This window comes from Eschscholzia californica, unplaced genomic scaffold (assembly GCF_041429995.1).
Source record: "Eschscholzia californica isolate CP2 unplaced genomic scaffold, dmEscCali1.0.p SCAF_1, whole genome shotgun sequence".
Classification (NCBI taxonomy): domain Eukaryota; kingdom Viridiplantae; phylum Streptophyta; class Magnoliopsida; order Ranunculales; family Papaveraceae; genus Eschscholzia; species Eschscholzia californica.
In genome coordinates, this window is record NW_028238198.1 from 82,763,826 (window position 1) to 82,784,292 (window position 20,467).

General features: G+C 34.6%; 1 protein-coding gene and 1 pseudogene across 3 annotated transcripts; one reads left to right on the top strand and one right to left on the bottom strand.

Moving 5' to 3' along the window:
* Positions 1–55: 55 nt before the first annotated feature.
* On the bottom strand, positions 56–4,112 carry LOC147570030 (receptor-like cytosolic serine/threonine-protein kinase RBK2). Of its 2 annotated transcripts, none has more exons than XM_086656588.1 (9): positions 3,691–4,112; positions 2,994–3,082; positions 2,505–2,894; positions 2,067–2,318; positions 1,750–1,904; positions 1,372–1,451; positions 1,146–1,281; positions 901–1,050; positions 56–456 (listed from the first exon to the last, which is right to left on the bottom strand). In XM_086656588.1, the coding sequence occupies exons 1-9, from the start codon at positions 3,726–3,728 to the stop codon at positions 295–297; spliced, it is 1,452 nt and encodes a 483-aa protein (XP_086512714.1). In that variant the 5' UTR covers positions 3,729–4,112; the 3' UTR covers positions 56–294. The 2 variants fall into 2 exon arrangements, with proteins under 2 accessions (XP_086512714.1, XP_086512715.1); XM_086656589.1 differs by lacking the exon at positions 3,691–4,112 and adding an exon at positions 3,153–3,232.
* A 7,688-nt stretch (positions 4,113–11,800) lies between these two features.
* Positions 11,801–13,978, top strand: LOC147570031 (putative LRR receptor-like serine/threonine-protein kinase RKF3 pseudogene; annotated as a pseudogene). The gene has a single exon (XR_015231376.1). The product of XR_015231376.1 is annotated as a putative LRR receptor-like serine/threonine-protein kinase RKF3 pseudogene (transcript).
* Positions 13,979–20,467: the final 6,489 nt, after the last annotated feature.

The following is a 20,467-nucleotide window of genomic DNA, read 5'->3' on the forward strand; positions in this document are numbered from 1 at the left end:
AGCATCGGAATACAACACACTAAAATCGAACAAAAAAGTTCAAGAGAAAAAGAAGTATGAGAATTTACTCTTTCCATTAAACAAACTGCATTGATTCTTACATACACAATTACACACTACTATCTCAGTCACTCACAATACGGAGTTTCCGGACAACACTTGCCTCCAATATTGGATGAGTATATACATTTTGAGACACTATATTTCTATAGATTCATGAAGAAATGGGTTTCAGATTTTGCTACCAAAATTTTCTCTATACTCCTCAATATGTATATATATTTGTAAATTCGTTCAGAGTTCCAGCGCTAACTGTTTATGACGATTAAGATCATTTTTATACCTAGTTGAGTTGTATTCTTCCGCTTCGAACAATTTTTCCGAGTTGGTTCTCTGGAGAAGTGGGCTTTGATTCAAACTCAAATCGGGCTCATCACCTCTCAGTAGACAAACAACCTGCACCAAGAAAACCGAACAAGCATAAATATTTTGTTGAATCTTCTACTCTTATCGTAAGATGAGTTTGGGATAACTTTTCCGATAGATAAACGTGCTTTCCTTTCGTAATTTTTTTTTTCCTTTTCAACCTTGTTTGGTGAATACGAAAGCATTCTTTTCGTAATCCACTGATATTAACAGCAGATTTGGTGAATATTTTTTAAGTTAATTGTCAAAAGGTCATAAATACTCCAACAATCTTATATTCCAACTAAGGTGGTGTTTGTTTGCTTTCTCATCATCTGACTCGTCTGAATCTGAACTGTCCAGCTCAAATAGACTCCATATCAGCCATCAGACGAGTTAGACAAAAAAAAACAATGTGAGAACTAACTCCAGTCAATTTAGGAAAGTACACAACCTAACCCTAACTTTAACGAGAACATAAAAGGTAGAACATGCCTGACTCATTCGAGGGCGTGAAATGGAAGACGGCTTAATGCACAAAGAAGCCGTCAAAGCAACACGATTCATCTGTTGGGAATCATAAATATCAGCAAGGGAAGGATCTACAATCTCCCTGATAGCCTTCTTATCAAGCAAAGGTTTAGCCTACAAATAAGAAGATGAAGAATAATTTCTTAGGTGCTCCTGTAATAAAGTAGTGCTTGAAAAAAGATGTATCAAATTACGCTTATGAGACATACCCACATCACAAGGCTCTGTTGTCGATTATCTAAAGCTTGTCTCCCAGTGATGAGTTCCAATAATAGAACCCCAAAAGCATAAACGTCGATTTTTTCATCCACTATACCATGCATTAAGTACTCAGGAGCAAGATACCTGTCATAGTAAACAAGTAAAGAAAAGTAAGAGCGAAATCTTATTAATAAACTCCATCGGCAAGAATCAAAGCTCTAAAATATTACAGACCCGAATGTGCCTTCAAATTTGGAGAAAGTATGGTGACTCCATTCCTCTGGTAACCACTTAGCGAACCCAAAATCAGTTATCTGTATGAAGTTGTTCAATGTTAATTATTTTTGTGCTCAAAAGACCGGAGAAAATTAAATGCGTAGTTCAAATTTCAATAAGAGCGTCAGATTTCGAAACGAGATCGGAAGTCAAGTCACTATCAATGTCTGAAACCTGTTTTCTTCACTAATGAGAATGATGATACATTTTGAAAGCAGGCAACCGGAAACTAATGTAATAACTGCATGAATGAATTTTTTCTATAAAAATGAAGATCGTGAACTTGAATGCTCAAATTTCATTTTAACTTTAATTACTTTCCGAGTTTAGAAGTACCTTAGGCTCGTAATCCTCGGTAAGCAATATATTTGCAGACTTGATATCTCTATGTATTATTCGCCTTTTACAACCCTCATGAAGATACTTAAGACCCTCGGCTGTCCCCAAAGCAACTTTGTACCTAATTTTCCAATCTAACACGGCCTCCGAACCTGAAAACACAATCAAATCAATATCAGCCAATAACCACTAAGAACACTAGAAATTGAGTTAATCCGAAAAACTCTTTCTTCGATGTTGGTTCAACGACTTGGATAATGCTATAATTTATCTCTATAAATAAACAAATAGCCGAAACAAAGTCGGGAACAAACCATGGAGTAATGATGCTAAGCTTCCACGGGGAGATAATTCGAGAATAAGATGCAATCCTCCTTCAACTCCATACCCGATTAACCTAGCAGTATTAGGATGGTTGACATGAACTATAGCACCAATTTCGGATAAAAAGTCACCAATTCTCTCCTCTTGTGTCCCTCGTGCGAGCCTCTTAATTGCTACAAGTTGCCCATCTTTTAAACGTCCTTTATAAACTTCGGCATAACCACCCTTTCCGATCATATTTTCTACATAACGATGAAAGACCGAAATAGTATCAAATTGATAATGTCATATACTTTCCGCATAACCAAAAAAGGGGTGAAGCATAAATTGACACACTAGTTATGTTTTCTAAATTTGCAATAGAAACATAAACATAATGACAAACTAGTGAATATTTTAGTGAATTTGAATAGAAGACCATCACAAACCAGAGTTGAAATAATTTGTTGCAGCTTGGAGTTCGGACGAGGTGAAGTTCTTCCATGAAGACTTGAAACAATAAGCTTCGGCACTTTCTATTGCTAAGTTCATTGGTGTAGCTGGTTTCTCTCTCAAACTTCTAGCTCGGCACTTCGAAAATGTAGGAACATGAACAGGTGGTAATAAGCTAGGTAATTGTCTAATTGATCGACTTCTAAATAATTGAAGGAACCCACGCCAACGAGATCTTGCTCGTGAGTTGGAGTGACGGTCGGAACCCGAGGAACTCGCCTTCGAAGAATCTGTGTCTGATTCTAAACTGCTTGTGGAGTTCTCTAAAACTCCTCTAGGTGATAATTCCTCTATCTTCTCCTCCTTCATTACAGAAGCTCTCATACCTAAAATATGAAATTAGAGTGTGAGATTACTATTTTAAAATGATCTTCAAAGTTTAAACAGCAATTTAACTAGAAAGGATTATAAACAATAGTAGTTACCAAGATTTAGTACTGAAATTGGAAGAACAGAAATGGGTTTTCTATCTGCAACTTTGTTATTATTGGCACCCAAACAAGTAAGGATTTTGCTGCAAAATAAAATTTCATTGTTAGCTAATAACAAAGATTGGATTCAACCCAAACATTGAAAGTACAAACCTAGTAACTAGAAAGAAAGAAGGTAATATGGGTATCTAAAGAGAGAGAGGAGAGAGACCCATTGAAGAAAAGGGGAGGGGAAAAGAGAAAAAACTGAAAACTAAGAAGATAGAAAGACACCCAAGGGAAACCAACAAAAAGAAAAATCGGTTTTTTTTTACTTAGTAAAAGAAGAAAATGCCAAAACCAGAAAAGGCTAAAAGAAAATCCCCCATTACAGAAAATCTAAAAAACAGAAAACTCAACACACTTTTAAAGATCACAAAAAAATGAAGAAGAAGAAGAAGATTGAGGAAGTGGAGTTCAATAGATGACAAAAACCTAGAACCATTAAAGAGAGGATTTGAATAGAAAGAGTAGGAAACATTAAAAATCTCTTTCCCGTGTGAAGAGAGAGAAAGAGAGAGACCCTTGTACAAAAATGAGAAAAATCCATGACTCAAAAGCAAGAGAAGAACTCAAAATCAATCAGATTTCTTCATGATTATCAACAAAACAACACAAACAACAAACAACCCAGGAGAAAAATGAATCATACCATGTAGAATGAGGTGAGATTTGTCCAAACTCTTCCATAGATTCTTAGAAAACAAAGTGGGGAGAGGTGGTCAAAAGGGCTTATTTATGAGAGAGAGAGAGAGAGAGAGAGAGAGTAGTATTTGCAGACATGGCAGTTTAAAAACAACAACCCTTTGTCTTATACATTCTATCCGGATAAATCTCCTGAGATTTTCTTCTTTTTCTAGTGAATCTCTTAGCTTCTCAAATATTTATTAGATAGTGTGATTTAGCATCCAAGATATTATTAGGCATAATCTTTGATGAGTTGAGAATAATGAAATAGTAAATCACTTTCTTTAATTTGATATCTTGGAGAAACCGGAAGAGGCGCAGCCTGTGTTTTTTTAGGTTAATTTGATAAGGCAACTTCTCTCTAATCTTTGACCACGCTTTTTAAAGGAATAAAACCATGAAAGTAAGAATAAGACAAATTTATTAGTCTAATTGAGGATGATTAGTAAGTTTAACATGATTTAATTGTGTTCAATACATTAATAATTAATCGGGAAAACGTAGTCTAGAGTCTAGATTTGTCATCTTCGCGTAGTGTTTTTGTGTGTCGGTTACATAAAATTTTCATAAGTAAACGAACGACGCTTTAGTAAGATTTGAGGTGGGAGTTGATCGTTTTATCATTTGAAACTTGTAGAGTAATATCTGAAGTGAGATAACACGTGAAATATTACGAATATTAATTATAATTTGATCTTCATCTCTTCAGATTCAAAACATGTGCTTCTTTGCAACATAAAACAAACCGACAACATAAAAATGGACACATTTTGTTTTACGAATCAACACGGCATAACTTGATGACATATGGTTGGTCAGTCTGATTTTGTTTTTACTTTTTTCTTAAATTTAACTTTACATTTATTAGTGAATAAACAAAATAAATATTTTTGGAGTATGCTATAATTGCATGTCTCTATATGTGGTCCTTTTTTTAAATGGTAATCTTTTTGTCCTAACATTTTTTTTGTCCTAACTACATGTAAATCTTACTACCATAAATCTATGATTCTGCTTTATGCAAAATGAAAAATATACTACATCAAATTTAACACTAAAAGTTTGAATTTATTGCGAAAATGACTTAGGTAGTAACAGGTTGTCCACAAGAGAGTTTGGATCTTGATGTGTCAGAAAGACTTAAATTTATTTTTAAGTGAAAATGTGAAATTTCATAAAAAAGAATAAGTGAAAATGTGAAATACTCCGTAATAATAACGAGGGTTGTGCTTTTCTCTCTTTCTCATTAACATTGTAGGTTGAGAACTCTTTTAGTCCATCTTCATATGTAATATAATAATAATAATAATGTGATACTTTTCAGTAGAAAAATATTAGAAAAAAGAATCTAAAAAGGAGGACAAGTGACATGACTAATCTTCGATACCCTAATAACCAATTTTTAATCTTCAAATTTATGAGGAACAGTAGTAGTTCCTATTGGCAACGGTTGGATAATTAATGAATATTCCAATTTCATTTAAGACCCTCTGTCACTGGACAAATTTATGTGGCATAATAGGGGTGCCAGCGGTAATCTTACATGTCATTTTCTCACTTTTATTACATATTATCATCACGTACTAAAAGTTGTAAACATTTTCAATTTCACGAATTTAAAATAATTTTTATGCTTAGTTCTATCATTTGAGAAATCGAATGACGAAATAAGTTACCGAAAAAAGTTACATACCCTTACCCTTCCTACCTGTCACATTCACATCTCCTTTGAATTCAACAAAAAAACACGTGAATTTTAGTGTACATAATAAAAATGGTAGGAGCACTTAAAATTTCCCTAAATTTTTATTTGGATAGGTGATGTTATTTAATTTTAATCGTTGATGTTTGCATTTTGGGTAGATCTAAAGGCGTCTGGCTCTATTGTTGTAGGTACATCTTTTCCACACATTCTCCAACAAATATTACTCGTGCCAGAGTTAACATTTAGTTGCCCAAATGATCGATAATGTTGATAGAAACTTCAAAATTCTAGAAATTTCATGTTCAATTCTCAAGAGAAAGTCGAATATATGATTATTGAATTCGAGTTATTAAAGTGTAAATAATGAGTTTGTTGGGTTTTAGACCCTTTCATTAGTAGTTTAGGTCATATGGTTATGGTGTTTATCACATCTCGATGTATCTAAGTCATGTAATGAACGTAGATCAGAATCCATCTAAAAAGAATATGTCTGCCAGAGCGTTTGCGCATGTAACAATGGGTAAGCCCGTACAATGGGTAAGCCCGTGTTTGGAATTCGTCTAATGTTTTTTACCACCATAAATAGTAGTCAAACTCGGGGCACTGCCATCCACATCAACAAGTTGCTTATTACTAAGACCAAAGTCAAAATTTGACTCCCAACGTTCCACAACATTGGCCATATGGATTTCTTTTTTTTTGTTAGGGTTATTTCCCTAATGGCCCCCTACTTTGTGACCAGCTTCCCGCCTGGCCCCCTACTTTACAAGAAATACTCATATGGCCCCCTAAAACCGTTAACTTTAACTTTCCGTCACTCTCTCTCCTCCATCTCTTTTTCTCTCTCTGCCATGTCACGCCACCTCATCTGTTAGGCCACCTCATCACCATCTCCGGCAGAGGTCGCCGGCCGGCAACCTTCAAACTAAATTTTTTTTTTTTTTTCTCTCTTCCTCTCTCTCTCTCTAAAATTACTCCGGCGAAGGTCTCCCTTCGCCGGAGTAATTTTAGAGAGAGAGGAAGAGAGAAAAAATAAGTTTTTTTTTTTTTTTTAGTTTGAAGGTCGCCGGCCGGAAATTTGGCCGGCCGGCGACCTCTGCCGGAGATGGTGATGAGGTGGCCTAACAGATGAGGTGGCGTGACATGGCAGAGAGAGAAAAAGAGATGGAGGAGAGAGAGTGACGGAAAGTTAAAGTTAACGGTTTTAGGGGGCCATATGGGTATTTCTTGTAAAGTAGGGGGCCAGACGGGAAGCTGGTCACAAAGTAGGGGGCCATTAGGGAAATAACCCTTTTTGTTAAGGAGGCCATATGGATTTCACCCCACAAAATAAGAGGAAAGTAGTTTATAGGTTTCTTTTAAGTTTTTTTGAGTGAAGTTTGTAATTTTTAGTGTCATTTTTTGTTCTCTTTAAATAACTACCTTCAACCTTTTCAATGGCAAAATCGCTTCTGATTAATAAATATGTTGGATATAATTTATATAGAAATGATGAAAAATCCACCTGAGTATTTGTGCTAATATCTTTTTTCTAATTACTTGAAAAGTCGTTTTTCTTTATTTCTTTACTGCTTGAAAAATGTGAACACCATTCCCAAATACGTGGGACATTCCAAATAAAACCCTTTCTTATTTCACCCAAGAAAAGAGTAGTATTTATTTTATTTTAGCGGGGCGGCTTAAGATCAGATGAATCTCTCGTTCTTAAAGCAACTATACTCACAAAATATTCCTAAAAATGTCAATGATGGAAACCCAAGTGTGCCGTAATGAAAACATCTTCTTAATATTTCTTTGTGAAAGTTTCATTATCTCTCAATTTATTTGAATAAATAGTACTCAACAATGTATATAAAATCAATATCATAATTCTACAAAGAACTATTAATTAAAATACTTTTTTTTGTTAAAAGATTAATTTAATTAAAATACTTAACAACAATAAGATGATATGTCACATACCTTAGTAGTCACCATCGCGAGGTCATCAATTCGAAACTCAAGAGCTCGTCTATTCTCATTCTCTTGATATTTAGGTGAAACACACTTTTCTGTATTTTTAAACGAGATAAAGATTAGGTAAGTAAAGTTCTTTCGAAGTGTTCAACTATTTCTAAAGAGAAGGGGAAAAAATTGAATTGTAGCAATCAAATGTTAGCTTTAATATATGGTGACCATAAAAGCTCTTAACATAGATAGAGTAAGGAAATGGTGAGAGAAATAAAAGAGATAATGATGGGTTTTGCTTGGTGATGAATTTTAATTATTTGGACTTGATTTTACTTCAAGTATTTATAAAGAAGAATAATTGACTATTAAAACTCATATTCATATGTATTTGAGTATTATGAAATTACATAATAATCAATCACCATCAATTACGTTATTAGTCACTCTCTAACATCATAATGTTATCTAACCACAAACTAGTATTCACTATTTTTTGTTAATAAGATTGCATTATTATTTGGGACGCCGATATTGAAAGTCTTGAAGAAATACGATTATGCAATTTTACCAAAATATCTTATTTTCTTTAGTTATTTTCCTTTAATCCCCTCAATTCCCAAAAATTATTTTCTTATGCCCTCTCAACCTCTCTAAAAATTTCATGGAAACTATTAGATGAAAAATTTCCAATCAAGCTTCTACAAAAGCTCTATTTGCGCCCCCAATAATGCTAATGACACTTATTTCTTCACATGAACACCACACAAAATTGGCCTAAGAGGGAGCGCTTATAGCAGGAACGAGGACGCCTTCAGAAGTTCAGACAAGGAGCTTACTTTTGTCTCATAAAGTTGCCGCTTACACGGACTCGATGTAGTTGTTACTGATTGACCTTTGGCGCCTGCTACATAAGTGGGACGGAGGCGAGAACAAGTAAAGTAGGCATTTATAGCCGAACCACTAGTCCGGTATAAGATCCTTAACAGCAACGACTGGACAAGGCCCGTATTATGATTTGGGCCTAGTGGTTCACAACGGGTCATGTCATGTTGACTTTGGTCATCAAAAGTTTGTGGTGTATCATATACACCACAAATCCGTTTTGGCACGACTATGAAATGGCTATGTCATGGTTTGACCGGACGACAAAAGTCTGCCCACCACCCGCTCCATAACAACGTTACGGAGGTTGTGGGATTGAGTCTCGGTGGAAGCAGTTTGCTATCAAGATTTATCCAATATAATTTAGGTTATAAATAATGTAATAATTTGTCGGGCTTTAGGCCTCTTTGTTGGTAGGCTTTAAGCCTCTTTGTTGTTGGACTTTAGGTCTCTTTCATTCTTGATTTAAATTAAGCGGCTATCGTGCTTATTACATGAAGGAGACCATCAAGATGGGCCTCACGGCCGAACTAGTTAGAGGGCCTCATGGCCGAGTCCATTAGGGTTAGAGTTTAGGAGTTTCCATGTTTTAGTATTTCCTACTAAGTCTAGGTTTAGAAGTTTCTATATTTGAGTATCTTTGATATTTAGGAATCCTAATTTGAGTCTATCTAGAAGTTTCTAAGTTCCTATAATAGGAAGTCAGGTCTGTCCTTGTTATTCAGATAAGAGAATATTAGCAACCAAGTTTATTATTAATCAAGTTTATTGTTTATCGTTATTTTATCAGTTTTATTTCGTTAGTTTAGTTTATTAACAATGGTGGATTCCATTACTTTTACGCTTCCGCAACAATCTACATCAGCTGATATTCAGAGCTTTAAGAATCTGGGAACAGATAATTTTTTTTTAAATACTTCTCATCTTGAATGTTGGAATAATCTTCCGCGTTTAGGTTGGGATCCTTTAAGAGATGCACAACAACTCTATGTTGATCGAAAAGATCAAAACAAAATTAATGTCGATTCCAAAATTCCTATGTTTGATTATCAATATCATATAGATTTTTGGATTCAACAGATGGAAGATTGGTTTATAAACCAAGAAGTCCATGACGAAGATAAGGTTTTTGTCATCGAACAACACTTGTCTAAAAGAGTCTATGAAAAATTCAACGAGATGCAATGGAGACTCATTGATCAAGGAAAAAAATTCGTCGACGATTGGACTACATTGAAAAGCATCTTTAGGTATGTTTTTCTTCCTTTAGATGAATATTTTTCATATGTGGAGACAAAGATTGAATCCAGTAGACAGTTCTCGAATGTTACTTCGGTCACCGTGTTCGATGGTATTGAAGAAGTTCTTGACAAAAAAATAAAATTTTCTTAATGACGGAGGAACAAGAAGAACAAAGTGAATTATCCTCTTTTAGCTTGAAAAGGTCAGTTCATTCTAGTTTAGATTTGATTAAGCCATATTCGAGTTTGGTTTATAAGCAACACGAAGATGAACGTGGGAAGATCGTTCAAGTGAAGAAATTCAAGGTTGATTTTTCTATAAAATATTATGTGGTGTTTGTCATCTTCTTCATCAAATTAAAAGATGACGGGAGATGTTGCAATTTGTTGGAAGTTTCTTTCATACATTTATTTTTGCAAGATTCTTTGCACTATGAGATTGAAGCTAATGATTTCGTCCAAGTGGGTGTCCTTCGACCCCAATGCACCGTTCGCTCGAAGTGGAAATTAAGGATTGCATTGTTGAGTCTCACTTGAGGGCAAGTTCGTTCTCGGTCGGGGAGTATGATGGAGACCATCAAGATGGGCCTCACGGCCGAACTAGTTAGAGGGCCTCATGGCCGAGTCCATTAGGGTTAGAGTTTAGGAGTTTCCATGTTTTAGTATTTCCTACTAAGTCTAGGTTTAGAAGTTTCTATATTTGAGTATCTTTGATATTTAGGAATCCTAATTTGAGTCTATCTAGAAGTTTCTAAGTTCCTATAAAAGGAAGTCAGGTCTGTCCTTGTTATTCAGATAAGAGAATATTAGCAACCAAGTTTATTATTAATCAAGTTTATTGTTTATCGTTATTTTATCAGTTTTATTTCGTTAGTTTAGTTTATTAACAATGGTGGATTCCATTACTTTTACGCTTCCGCGACAATCTACATCATTACATCTTCATGATGCATCAATGCTTTGTAACGACTAACGTATCTCGCAGTCGAATTCTCCAAAAAAACAACGTTACGGAAGTGTTTGTATGCACTGTTGTTAGAGTGAGTTAGACCGCAGGGTGGCAGATATGACTACCCCATTGTTGCAGCCCATGGACTCTTCTGGGGTTAATAGTCTTATATAAACAACAAATCTCGTTATCTGATACGAGAGTTCATGATCTTCGCGTAAAGTCAAATTAGAAAATAGGTGTTTCAGTAAACACCCCACTTTTTCGCCGTTGGCGTCCTTTTACAATCCATATTTTAGAATATTTCATGTATAAAAAGGGCGTCAACAACCATAATGTTTAAAGCTTTTAGAAGTTGCCACAATAGTACTGTTTGTATACTATCACCTTCTTCAGTCTTTTCAACAAAAAAAAAAAAAAAAAAACCTTCTTCAGTCTTTGATGACTTAATAGAGATATTTTGTTTGTATATAGATAACATTGTAGACCAAAAATGATCAATGAAAGCCAAAAAGAAAATTGAGAAGGGAGTTGACATGAAGCAAGTAGTTTTGTTTTTGCAAAAGTTTATTCTTACCTTCAAAGACATCACCTAAACCTAACACTTTTTATTTCAACAAAAGAAAAACCTAACACTTTTTAGGTTGAGTCCATCATGTGTTACAATTTCATCATCTCACAACCCTACCTTCTCATAAGATAATAAATTTAATGACTGCATTTGGTGTACTAAAATCATGACCAAAAACAGTAGTTATGTATATAATACTAAAAGAATTTTATTACGAGTCACTTGGGCCTCACAGCACATGGTGTAATGTTGTAATTACATGTTCAACCATTATTTATACCCCCATAAAGGGAATGTAGCCGGCTGAATAAAATATCACTGACCCCACTTCCCAATGAAATTTTGGTAGTTCTTGTGGAGTAGGAGTATTACGTAAAGCATTATTCATCACTTGGGTTACCAGATGTTTACATATCTCGGTAATGGAACATCCTAATTTTGACTCAAAGTAGTCAACACTTGGTTGTCCAAGTGATACTGTTGACATAAATATTAAAATCCTGTAAGTTCCGAATTCGATTCCTAGAAGAAGAATTTGAGTTATTGTATAAATAATATAATAAGTTTGTCGGGTTTCGGGCATCTTTCATGTTGTTAGACTTTAAACTTTTCTCATTATAAATTTAACTTAAACAATTATCGTGTTTATCACATGTTCATGATATATCAATGTCTTTGAGGACAAACGTATTCCATAGTCCATACCTCAAAAAAGAAAAATAAAATTCAAGGTAGTTATGAATTTTGAACAAAAGTAAGAAAAAACATAATGTCATGGATCAAAAAAAGCTTTCACTTTCACCTACTCTTGTGAGACCAGCTTTGTCTTGAACTAACTTACTTACCCAATCAATCTCAAGTTCCATAGTTTCATGAAGAATCCCTAACTCCCAAATGTCCTCTCTTATCTTCTTCACTTTCTTACTAATTTTAGGTTTTCCTATTTCTTCTTTCATTGTCTTTGCCCAAAATGATCAAATTAGGAAACTTGCTGATTCTCCTTGTCCTATGAACTTCCATGTACTAGACAGATTTGTTCAACAATCAAATCAAACAAAATCATTAGATGTTTCTACAAAATGTCAATATGTTCTTCAAGGACTTCGTTTAGTTCAATCTGATTACTTAAAAACAAATGGGTTTTTTCTTCCTCCATTAAATTCATCAAATTCATGTTGGAATTCATACCAAATCTTTGTCAATCAATTCTTACCCAATTTTGATATCAGATCACTTTGTGGGTTTCAAACTAATTGGATTTCTCAAGGTTGTATGAATATTACTTCTAAATCTCAATTTGAAACCCTAATTCCTGAATCTTCTTTACAAGATGTAAGAGAATCTTGTACTCAATCACTTGATAATAATTCACCATGTGCTTTATGTACAACTAGTTTATCAAGACTTCAAGCATCTTATCTTAATGGTGATCAAATTGGGAATATAACAGAGTGTTCAATCTACCCATTCATCTATGTTGCTGCTCTGGTAAACCCTTTTGGACCCTTTGATAATGGTAATACAAAATGTTTATTTTCTCTTGATTTATCTTCTTTACCTGGTTCAATTAAAAAGAAAAAAAAATCAATCATTTTTAGGGTTTTGATTTGTAGTATTATTATTGGGGTTTTGGGTTTTCTTGGATTTGGGTTTTGGTTGTTATGGAAAAAATTGAAACAAAAGAACAAGAGAACTAATAAAGACATGAAGTTTATGAAATTTGAGATTAGTTCAGTATCTGGGTTAGATTCAATTGGTGTTAGTACAACATTAATTAGATTCAATTTTGATGAAATCAAACAAGCAACAAGAAATTTCTCAAGACATAATATAATTGGAAAAGGAGGATATGGAAATGTTTATAGAGGAATTTTAAAAGATGGAACAGAAGTAGCTATGAAAAGATTCAAGAATTGTTCGGCTTCTGGTGATTCAAGTTTTTGTCATGAAGTTGAAGTAATTGCTAGTGTTCGACATATAAATTTAGTTTCTTTAAGAGGTTATTGTACTGCCACAACTCCATTAGAAGGTCATCAAAGAATCATAGTTTGTGATTTAATGAGTAATGGAAGTCTTTATGATCATCTATATAATGAATCGGAAACAACGAAGAAACTAAGTTGGGTAATTCGTCGAAAAATCATTCTCGGAATGGCTCGTGGGTTAGCTTATTTACATTATGGAGCTCAACCTGCAATAATTCATAGAGATATTAAAGCTAGTAATATACTTTTAGACGATAAATTCGAAGCAAAAGTTGCAGATTTTGGATTAGCAAAGTTTAATCCCGAAGGAATGACACATTTAAGTACAAATGTTGCAGGAACAATGGGTTATGTTGCACCAGAGTATATATTATACGGACAATTAACAGAGAGAAGCGATGTTTATAGTTTTGGGGTTGTGGTTCTTGAGATTCTAAGTGGGAAAAAGGCGATAATCGAAACAAATGAGAATTCGAATTTATTATTAGCGGATTGGGGTTGGTCACTAGTGAAAGAAGGAAGATCATTAGATGTAATTGAAGAAGGAATGAGTGAGTTAGATTCACCAGAAATCATGGAGAAATATGTATTACTTGGTGTTCTTTGTTCTCATCCACAGTTATATGCAAGACCAACAATGGAGCAAACTGTGAAGATTCTTGAGAGTGATGAAATTTTCGATCCTTCGATTCCTGATAGACCAATTCCTTTTATTGCTAATCTTGATGATATAGAAAAATCAGAAAGTAGTAATAGAGGGTCTGGTTTTGTATCTTCATCTACGGGGTATAATTCATTTACTAAAGAAGATGAAAATCAAAGCTCTGATTTTATTGTGCAGGAGAATTCATCATCTCATAAGAACTAATGGTTTTTTTTTTAATAGATTTGTTCATGATATATGGGATTATCTGATTATGTAATATTGTTGTAAAAGATTATAGTGAATTTAAAATTTGATTGATTTGAACTTGGTGATCATGGTACTTAAAATTTTGGGTGAAACCTTGGTGATCCTTAAAAAGGTTATCAGATATCTCTATTCCACCCTCGACACATCATCTTTGAGATCCTAGTTAACTTTTGCATTGAAGTTGAATTTTTAAGAAAAACTCAAAAAATCTTATGTAGCACTCCAAGTTTCTAACATTGAGTTTTGCATTGGAAATGTTTTAAGCTCCAATACCAAAAAATCTTAATTAAGAAGTTGGACTTCGTATGAAATTTTTCTACAAATGATAGGGCCACCGAGAGGCAAAGGGGACTTTCACAAACTTTAGATTGATTTGAATACTTTCACCACTTAGATGCTGATAGAGATCACTCTTGTTCTCTAAACATCGTAGAATTTAGTTTCACAACAAAATTAACAACCTTGCTATTAACTCTAGGAATCACTCTGGTTCTCTAAACATCGTAGAATTTAGTTTCACAACAAAATTAACAAGCTTGCTATTAACTCTAGGAAAACTGGCACAAACTCTACTAGTTGTACTCCTAACTGCTCTTTCTCTCATCATAACATCAATGTAACTAACCTTACTTGTAATTAATAGATGTTATGTTTGTTAAAAAAATAAAATCAATGACCCTCATTTGAGGGTCAACTCTCCAGCTTTGTGTGTTAGATTTCGAAGATGTTGTAGCTATTGATATTGTTTTCGCTCCTAAATTGGTCTTATCTTTCGGTGGTTGTATCACTACTGTATTTGAAAGGGCGGTTATAAAAGAAATCTATTATATTAAAACAGGTCAGTCGGTTATCCAGGGGATAAGTCTGACCGTCCATTTTATTTTAGAGATTTGGTTGGGAACACATCCGACGGATGATATAATTTTTTTTTTATGTAAATAGACTACAAAAATCTATTATATTAAAACAGGTCAGTCGGTTATCCAGGGGATAAGTCTGACCGTCCATTTTATTTTAGAGATTTGGTTGGGAACACATCCGACGGATGATATAATTTTTTTTTTATGTAAATAGACTACAAAAATAAGGGTATCTATATAAATTAACTAAAATTAGTTAGAGTAACTACTACCCATATATTTCTCTCTTTTTTTTCTATTGAGTAGAAAAACGTGGCAGAATGAGAAATTAGTGGGGAGAAAATCTCTCTTCCACATTCTTCTTGATCGGTTTTTTATGAAAAACTTCCCAAAGTAACTACTTCTAAAAATATATAAATAGGACTCTTGCCAGACTGATATCTTTTCACTGTAAGAAAAAAACAATCTCTCACATTTTTTTTAAAGTTCAGGCTTCAACGGAATATTATTTTTCTTTTTTAAATGTAATTCTCTTTTTTTAAATGTACAATGAAATATTATTTTTCTTTTTTAAATGTAATTCTTTTTTTTTAAATGTAAATAGTTTAGTATTTGATTGCTCCTCTTGGTTGTTTAATGTATAATTATTTTTTTCTCTAAATGTAAAATGGTTATTCAACTGTTACAATATTCTTAACACGACGGCGCAGCCAAAAGGGATCTACCGCGTCCGTAGGACGCGGTGGGAACCTAGTAATTCAGTAAGGATTGAACAAATTTGGGGGAAGAAGGGCTTTTATCTTTAGTGGGGTGTATTGGGTTGAGCAGTTGGGCCTATTGGTTGTGAAGGTTTTCGTCAATGGGAAAAAGGGTTTTTAAATTATTTAGGCACTCTAGTTTTGGTGTATTAGGGGTTTTTTCTTTTCAAAACATGGGACGGTAGTTGTAGAGAGGCCTGGGTATAAAATTTGGCCATTTGTAGTATAAAAGCCCAGTATTACCTTGCCAAACTACAATCCCACTAGGCTTTGAACCAAAAAATTAAAATGATAGAAGCAGAAGAAGAACTACTGCTCGCGACTCCTCGGTTTCGCTAACGGGAAATACGCGTGGAACTGGAAGGACGGTGGCCCTGCCTCCTGCCCATCTCTCTGTCTCTTTATACAATCTCTCTTTTTCTTCTCCTCTTCATCTTCTTTCAATCTCTATCCAAATTTGGGTTTGGTGCCTTATCCTTGGTTGCCTATATAAAAGTTTCCCCTTCTCAAAGGTTTTCATACTTGGCTGGCCCTGGGGGTAACTATTACATGCTTGGGCTTTGGGGATCCTTGTTGCTGGATCTTGTGCTATTTGTAGTTGGGCCACCATAACAAGTAAGAGGGTCACTGGAAAGGTCTAGAGGCACCTATACCTTATATGCCTTTTTCTCCTTGTGCACCCCCATAAAACTTGGCCACAAAAGCACCTACAAAATTTCCCATAGCACCTATAAAGTCTTTAAACATGTTTCCACTTTAGATGAAGCTTCCTATGAAGATTATTATAAGCTTCCTAGAAAGGGATGGACCCCCAAACTTGTCCACATTAAAAACACATAAGTTTCCATAATTCATCTCAATCTTTCCCATTCAATTGTTTAATCTTGAAAGAGAATGAACAACCCAAAAAGAAAGGCATGAAAGCATTATTGTTTTTTCTTTAAAGAAAATTATAATAAAAAGTTAAATCAATTTCGAGTCCACTCGACCTAATATCAAAATGTCGACATAGTCCACATCATGAGCCTTGCCTTTTTATTTTTATCTTGTGGTTTTGTCCATCTTAAAAGATTTTAACTATAACCAAAAATGGTTGAATTATAAATTTAAAATAAGCTATAGGTGATTTTGTGTTTGATTTCTTTTGTTTAATTAAACGTTTGTAAAGATTTGTACCTTCAAGAACTTTACTTTTACTTTTGTTTTTCCTTTTATTTATTAGTGGAGAATCATAAAAGATCTTTTATTTTATGTGAAATGTGGTAGGATCCACATTTCTTTAATTATGTCAATAATTCTTTTCTTTTTTATGTTTGTCTATAATAATATAGACAGTATAGTATAAAATCCAAATAATTTATAATGCTCCAAGATGCAATTGAAAATATGTAGAAAATATAAGTGAATTTTCCGAGGTATGATATATAAATTTGAAAGAGTCGAAGAGATTATAGGAGTTTAGAACGAGAGAAATTTATAGAAAAACTGTTTTACAACTTAATACGAAAAAGTTATGCAGGGAAATAGAGGTCTTTACTCTTTCGTATAAGAACAAAACATTAAAAAGATTGAATAAGTCACAACTAGGGATGGGAAAACGGTCAGTGAACCGAGATCCGGCCCAATTCGCGCCGGACCCGTTGGTACCCGAAATTCGAATGGAACTCGACTTGGGCATACCCGTCCCGTTATATCGGGCGGGCGTGGGCGGGACTCGGGTAAGACCTCCTGCCCGTGTCTCGACCCATTACACCCGCCCGTTTAGAACCCGCTACCCGCACGTCTGGAGTAAACTCGATACCCGTCCGTCTGGAAGAATACCTGTGACCTTTTAAATGATCCAACTGTTGGTACATCCCCAACCGATGGGTCAAAAGAGGTCAGAAACCTAGCCGCCCACCACCTTTCTAAATATCCCCCAAAATCCTAATACGACTCTTTACAAACTCCATCACCATCGCCCCCTTCTCGCTTCTCTAAATCTCTCTCTTAGTCTTTTGTTAGACAACAACCAACAAGTGGTTGGATCATTTTATGTTGTTCTTCTAAATTATTTGATGTTGTTCTTCTAGTAGTTACAGGAACGAAATACTATTTGAAGATATTAATTCTTGAAAGTGAAGTTTCTAAATTAGTTGATGTCGTTTTTCTTGTAAAACCAGTAGCAAATGCTTCACATGTACTTGTTAGTTTTAACCCTTCTACTACTCCACGTATTAAAGAGAGATTTAAGGAAACAATAAGAAGACTTATTTAGGGTTTGATTTTGATGTTATGATAATTAATGGAGCTTTATAATAAAGAAATGAGTTAATTCCTATATGGCCCCCTACTTTGTGACCAGCTTCCTTTATGGCCCCCTTTTTTTCGTAAATTCAAATATGGCCCCCTATTTTCATGGAAATGTCCTAACTACCCTTCGTTTAAATCTTTTTTCAAAATAAAATAAAAAAAACAAACATAATTCCACCTCACTTCCCTCTCCACCACTTATCTCTCTCCACCTCACCTCTCTTCCCAAATCATCTTTCTCTCTCTCCAACTCACCTTTTTCTCTCTCCACCTCACCTCTCTCTCTCTCCACCTCACTCTATCTTCTCCGATGAAGGTCGCCGGCCGGAAAATTTCCCGGCCGACGACCTTCAACCTAAAAAAAAAAAAAAAAAAATTTTTTTTTTAACTCTCATCTCTCTCTCTCTAAAAACTCCGACGAAGGGGGTTCCCTTCGCCAGAGTAGGGTCTGTTCTTCAACAGACCAGTCCGGTCTGTTGAGCAGCTGATAATGCATACCTTGAATCCATTGCTTGTTTAATCAATCTTCTTCTCTCTTTACATAAACGCATTACTTCACTTTTATCAATTCTTGAACTTGAACAACCCATTTCTTTCTTTCTTTCTTCAGATGATGATTTCACCCTAAATAACCTAAACCCACTCTCAAAATCTGATATTCATCATACCCATTTCATGAAACCTCCTCTATTAACAAGAAGAACTTAATCATCATCCTCAATCTGGGAGAAAAATTTAACAAGGTTAATAAAGAAATAGCTTTTTAACTGTTAAACCCTCAAAACCTAAGATGAGATTTAAGAGAGAGAAAGAAAAAAAAACAGGGTTTTGGCCTGGTTGAGGAAGAGGGTAGTGGTTGACAAATCATAAAAACTTTTCTATAAGAGGAATCAAACCATTAATGAATCTAATGAAGAAAAAAAAATCAAAATGGGTATCTCAATTTAGATTTTTCTCTCTGTATAATGAATCAAAAGTACTATGAACATAATATAAAAGTTATATATAATGACAAAGAATCAAAGTGAGGAAGAAGTAATATCTTCTTTCTCTCTCTCTTTCTAGATTAGATCATCAAAACCCATAACTTGTTAATGATTTAAATGAAGGAAAAAAAATCAAAGTGGGTAGCTAAAATTTACCTTTATTGGGTCTTGAACAAGATAGTACTAGTATATTTCTTCATTTACAGAAGTAAGAAAACAAAGATGATGAAATGATGAAAAAAGAAAAGAGAAATGGAATCTATCTTTTACTGTCTGTATAAGGTAGTAGTCCTACAAACAAAGCCTCGTAAAGTGTGATTATTGTTAGAGAGAGAGAGAGAAGGATGATGAATGTTGGAGAAGTTCTCTGTTTTCATTCAATAAAAAATAAAGTTTATCAGACACAGATCTCTCCCCCCTTCTCTTTCCTTCTCTCTCTCTAGAATGTATAATAAGAGCTCTTCTCTTTCCTTCAACAGACCGGACTGGTCTGTTGAAGAACAGACCAGATCGGGTCTGTTCTTCAACAGACCCGTACTCCGGCGAAGGGAACCCCCTTCGCCGGAGTTTTTAGAGAGAGAGAGATGAGAGTTAAAAAAAAAAAAAAAAAATTTTGTTTTTAGGTTGAAGGTCGTCGGCCGGAAAATTTTCCGCCCGGCGACCTTCATCGGAGAAGATAGAGTGAGGTGGAGAGAGAGAGAGGTGAGGTGGAGAGAGAAAAAGGTGAGTTGGAGAGAGAGAAAGATGATTTGGGAAGAGAGGTGAGGTGGAGAGAGATAAGTGGTGGAGAGGGAAGTGAGGTGGAATTATGTTTGTTTTTTTTATTTTATTTTGAAAAAAGATTTAAACGAAGGGTAGTTAAGACATTTCCATGAAAATAGGGGGTCATATTTGAATTTACGAAAAAAAGGGGGCCATAAAGGAAGCTGATCACAAAGTAGGGGGCCATATAGGAATTAACTCTAAAGAAATCTAGTAAAGCAGTGAGCTTTTTTCTTTATGCATGAGATTAGAGTTTTATTTTGATTTATCAGGTTGTAAGATTTGCTTAACGGGTGTAATAAACTTTACATATTTCAAAATAAAGGTTGTATTCTTCTTTTTCCTTAAACCAGTAACAAAACCACTATAATCTTCTCCACTCATTTTTTTTTTTATTTCAAATGCTCGGGACCTGTTCGTGCCATCTAGAGCCCGAACGGGCTCCCGGACGGAATCGGGCCGCGGACACCAATAAGGTCACATATGTCCGACCCGATCTGCTCGATAATTCGATCGGACAGTACACCCTCGGACCCGGTCTGCCCGTACCGGCGAAAGTAAGTACCGGACCCACCGACCCTCCCCTAGACTTAAATTACACTAGGCTTTGTAATGTGTTAACAATTTTGTAATGAGTCACAACCGAGTGATTAATAATAACAAGTGGACTAAAATATCCTTTATATAATTCACCAAAAGCCATTACAAAATTGTCAACACGTTACAAAGTCTAGTGCCCATTTAAGTCATTATACAAATAAGTAACACAAGGGTCTAAAATTATTCCAATTTGGTCAAAATCATATCATTATCAACTTGCAGTGGGGTTTTCAACATAAAAAAAAACCTGCAGTGGGGTCCAATAAGTATAAAATTTTAATAAGGGTG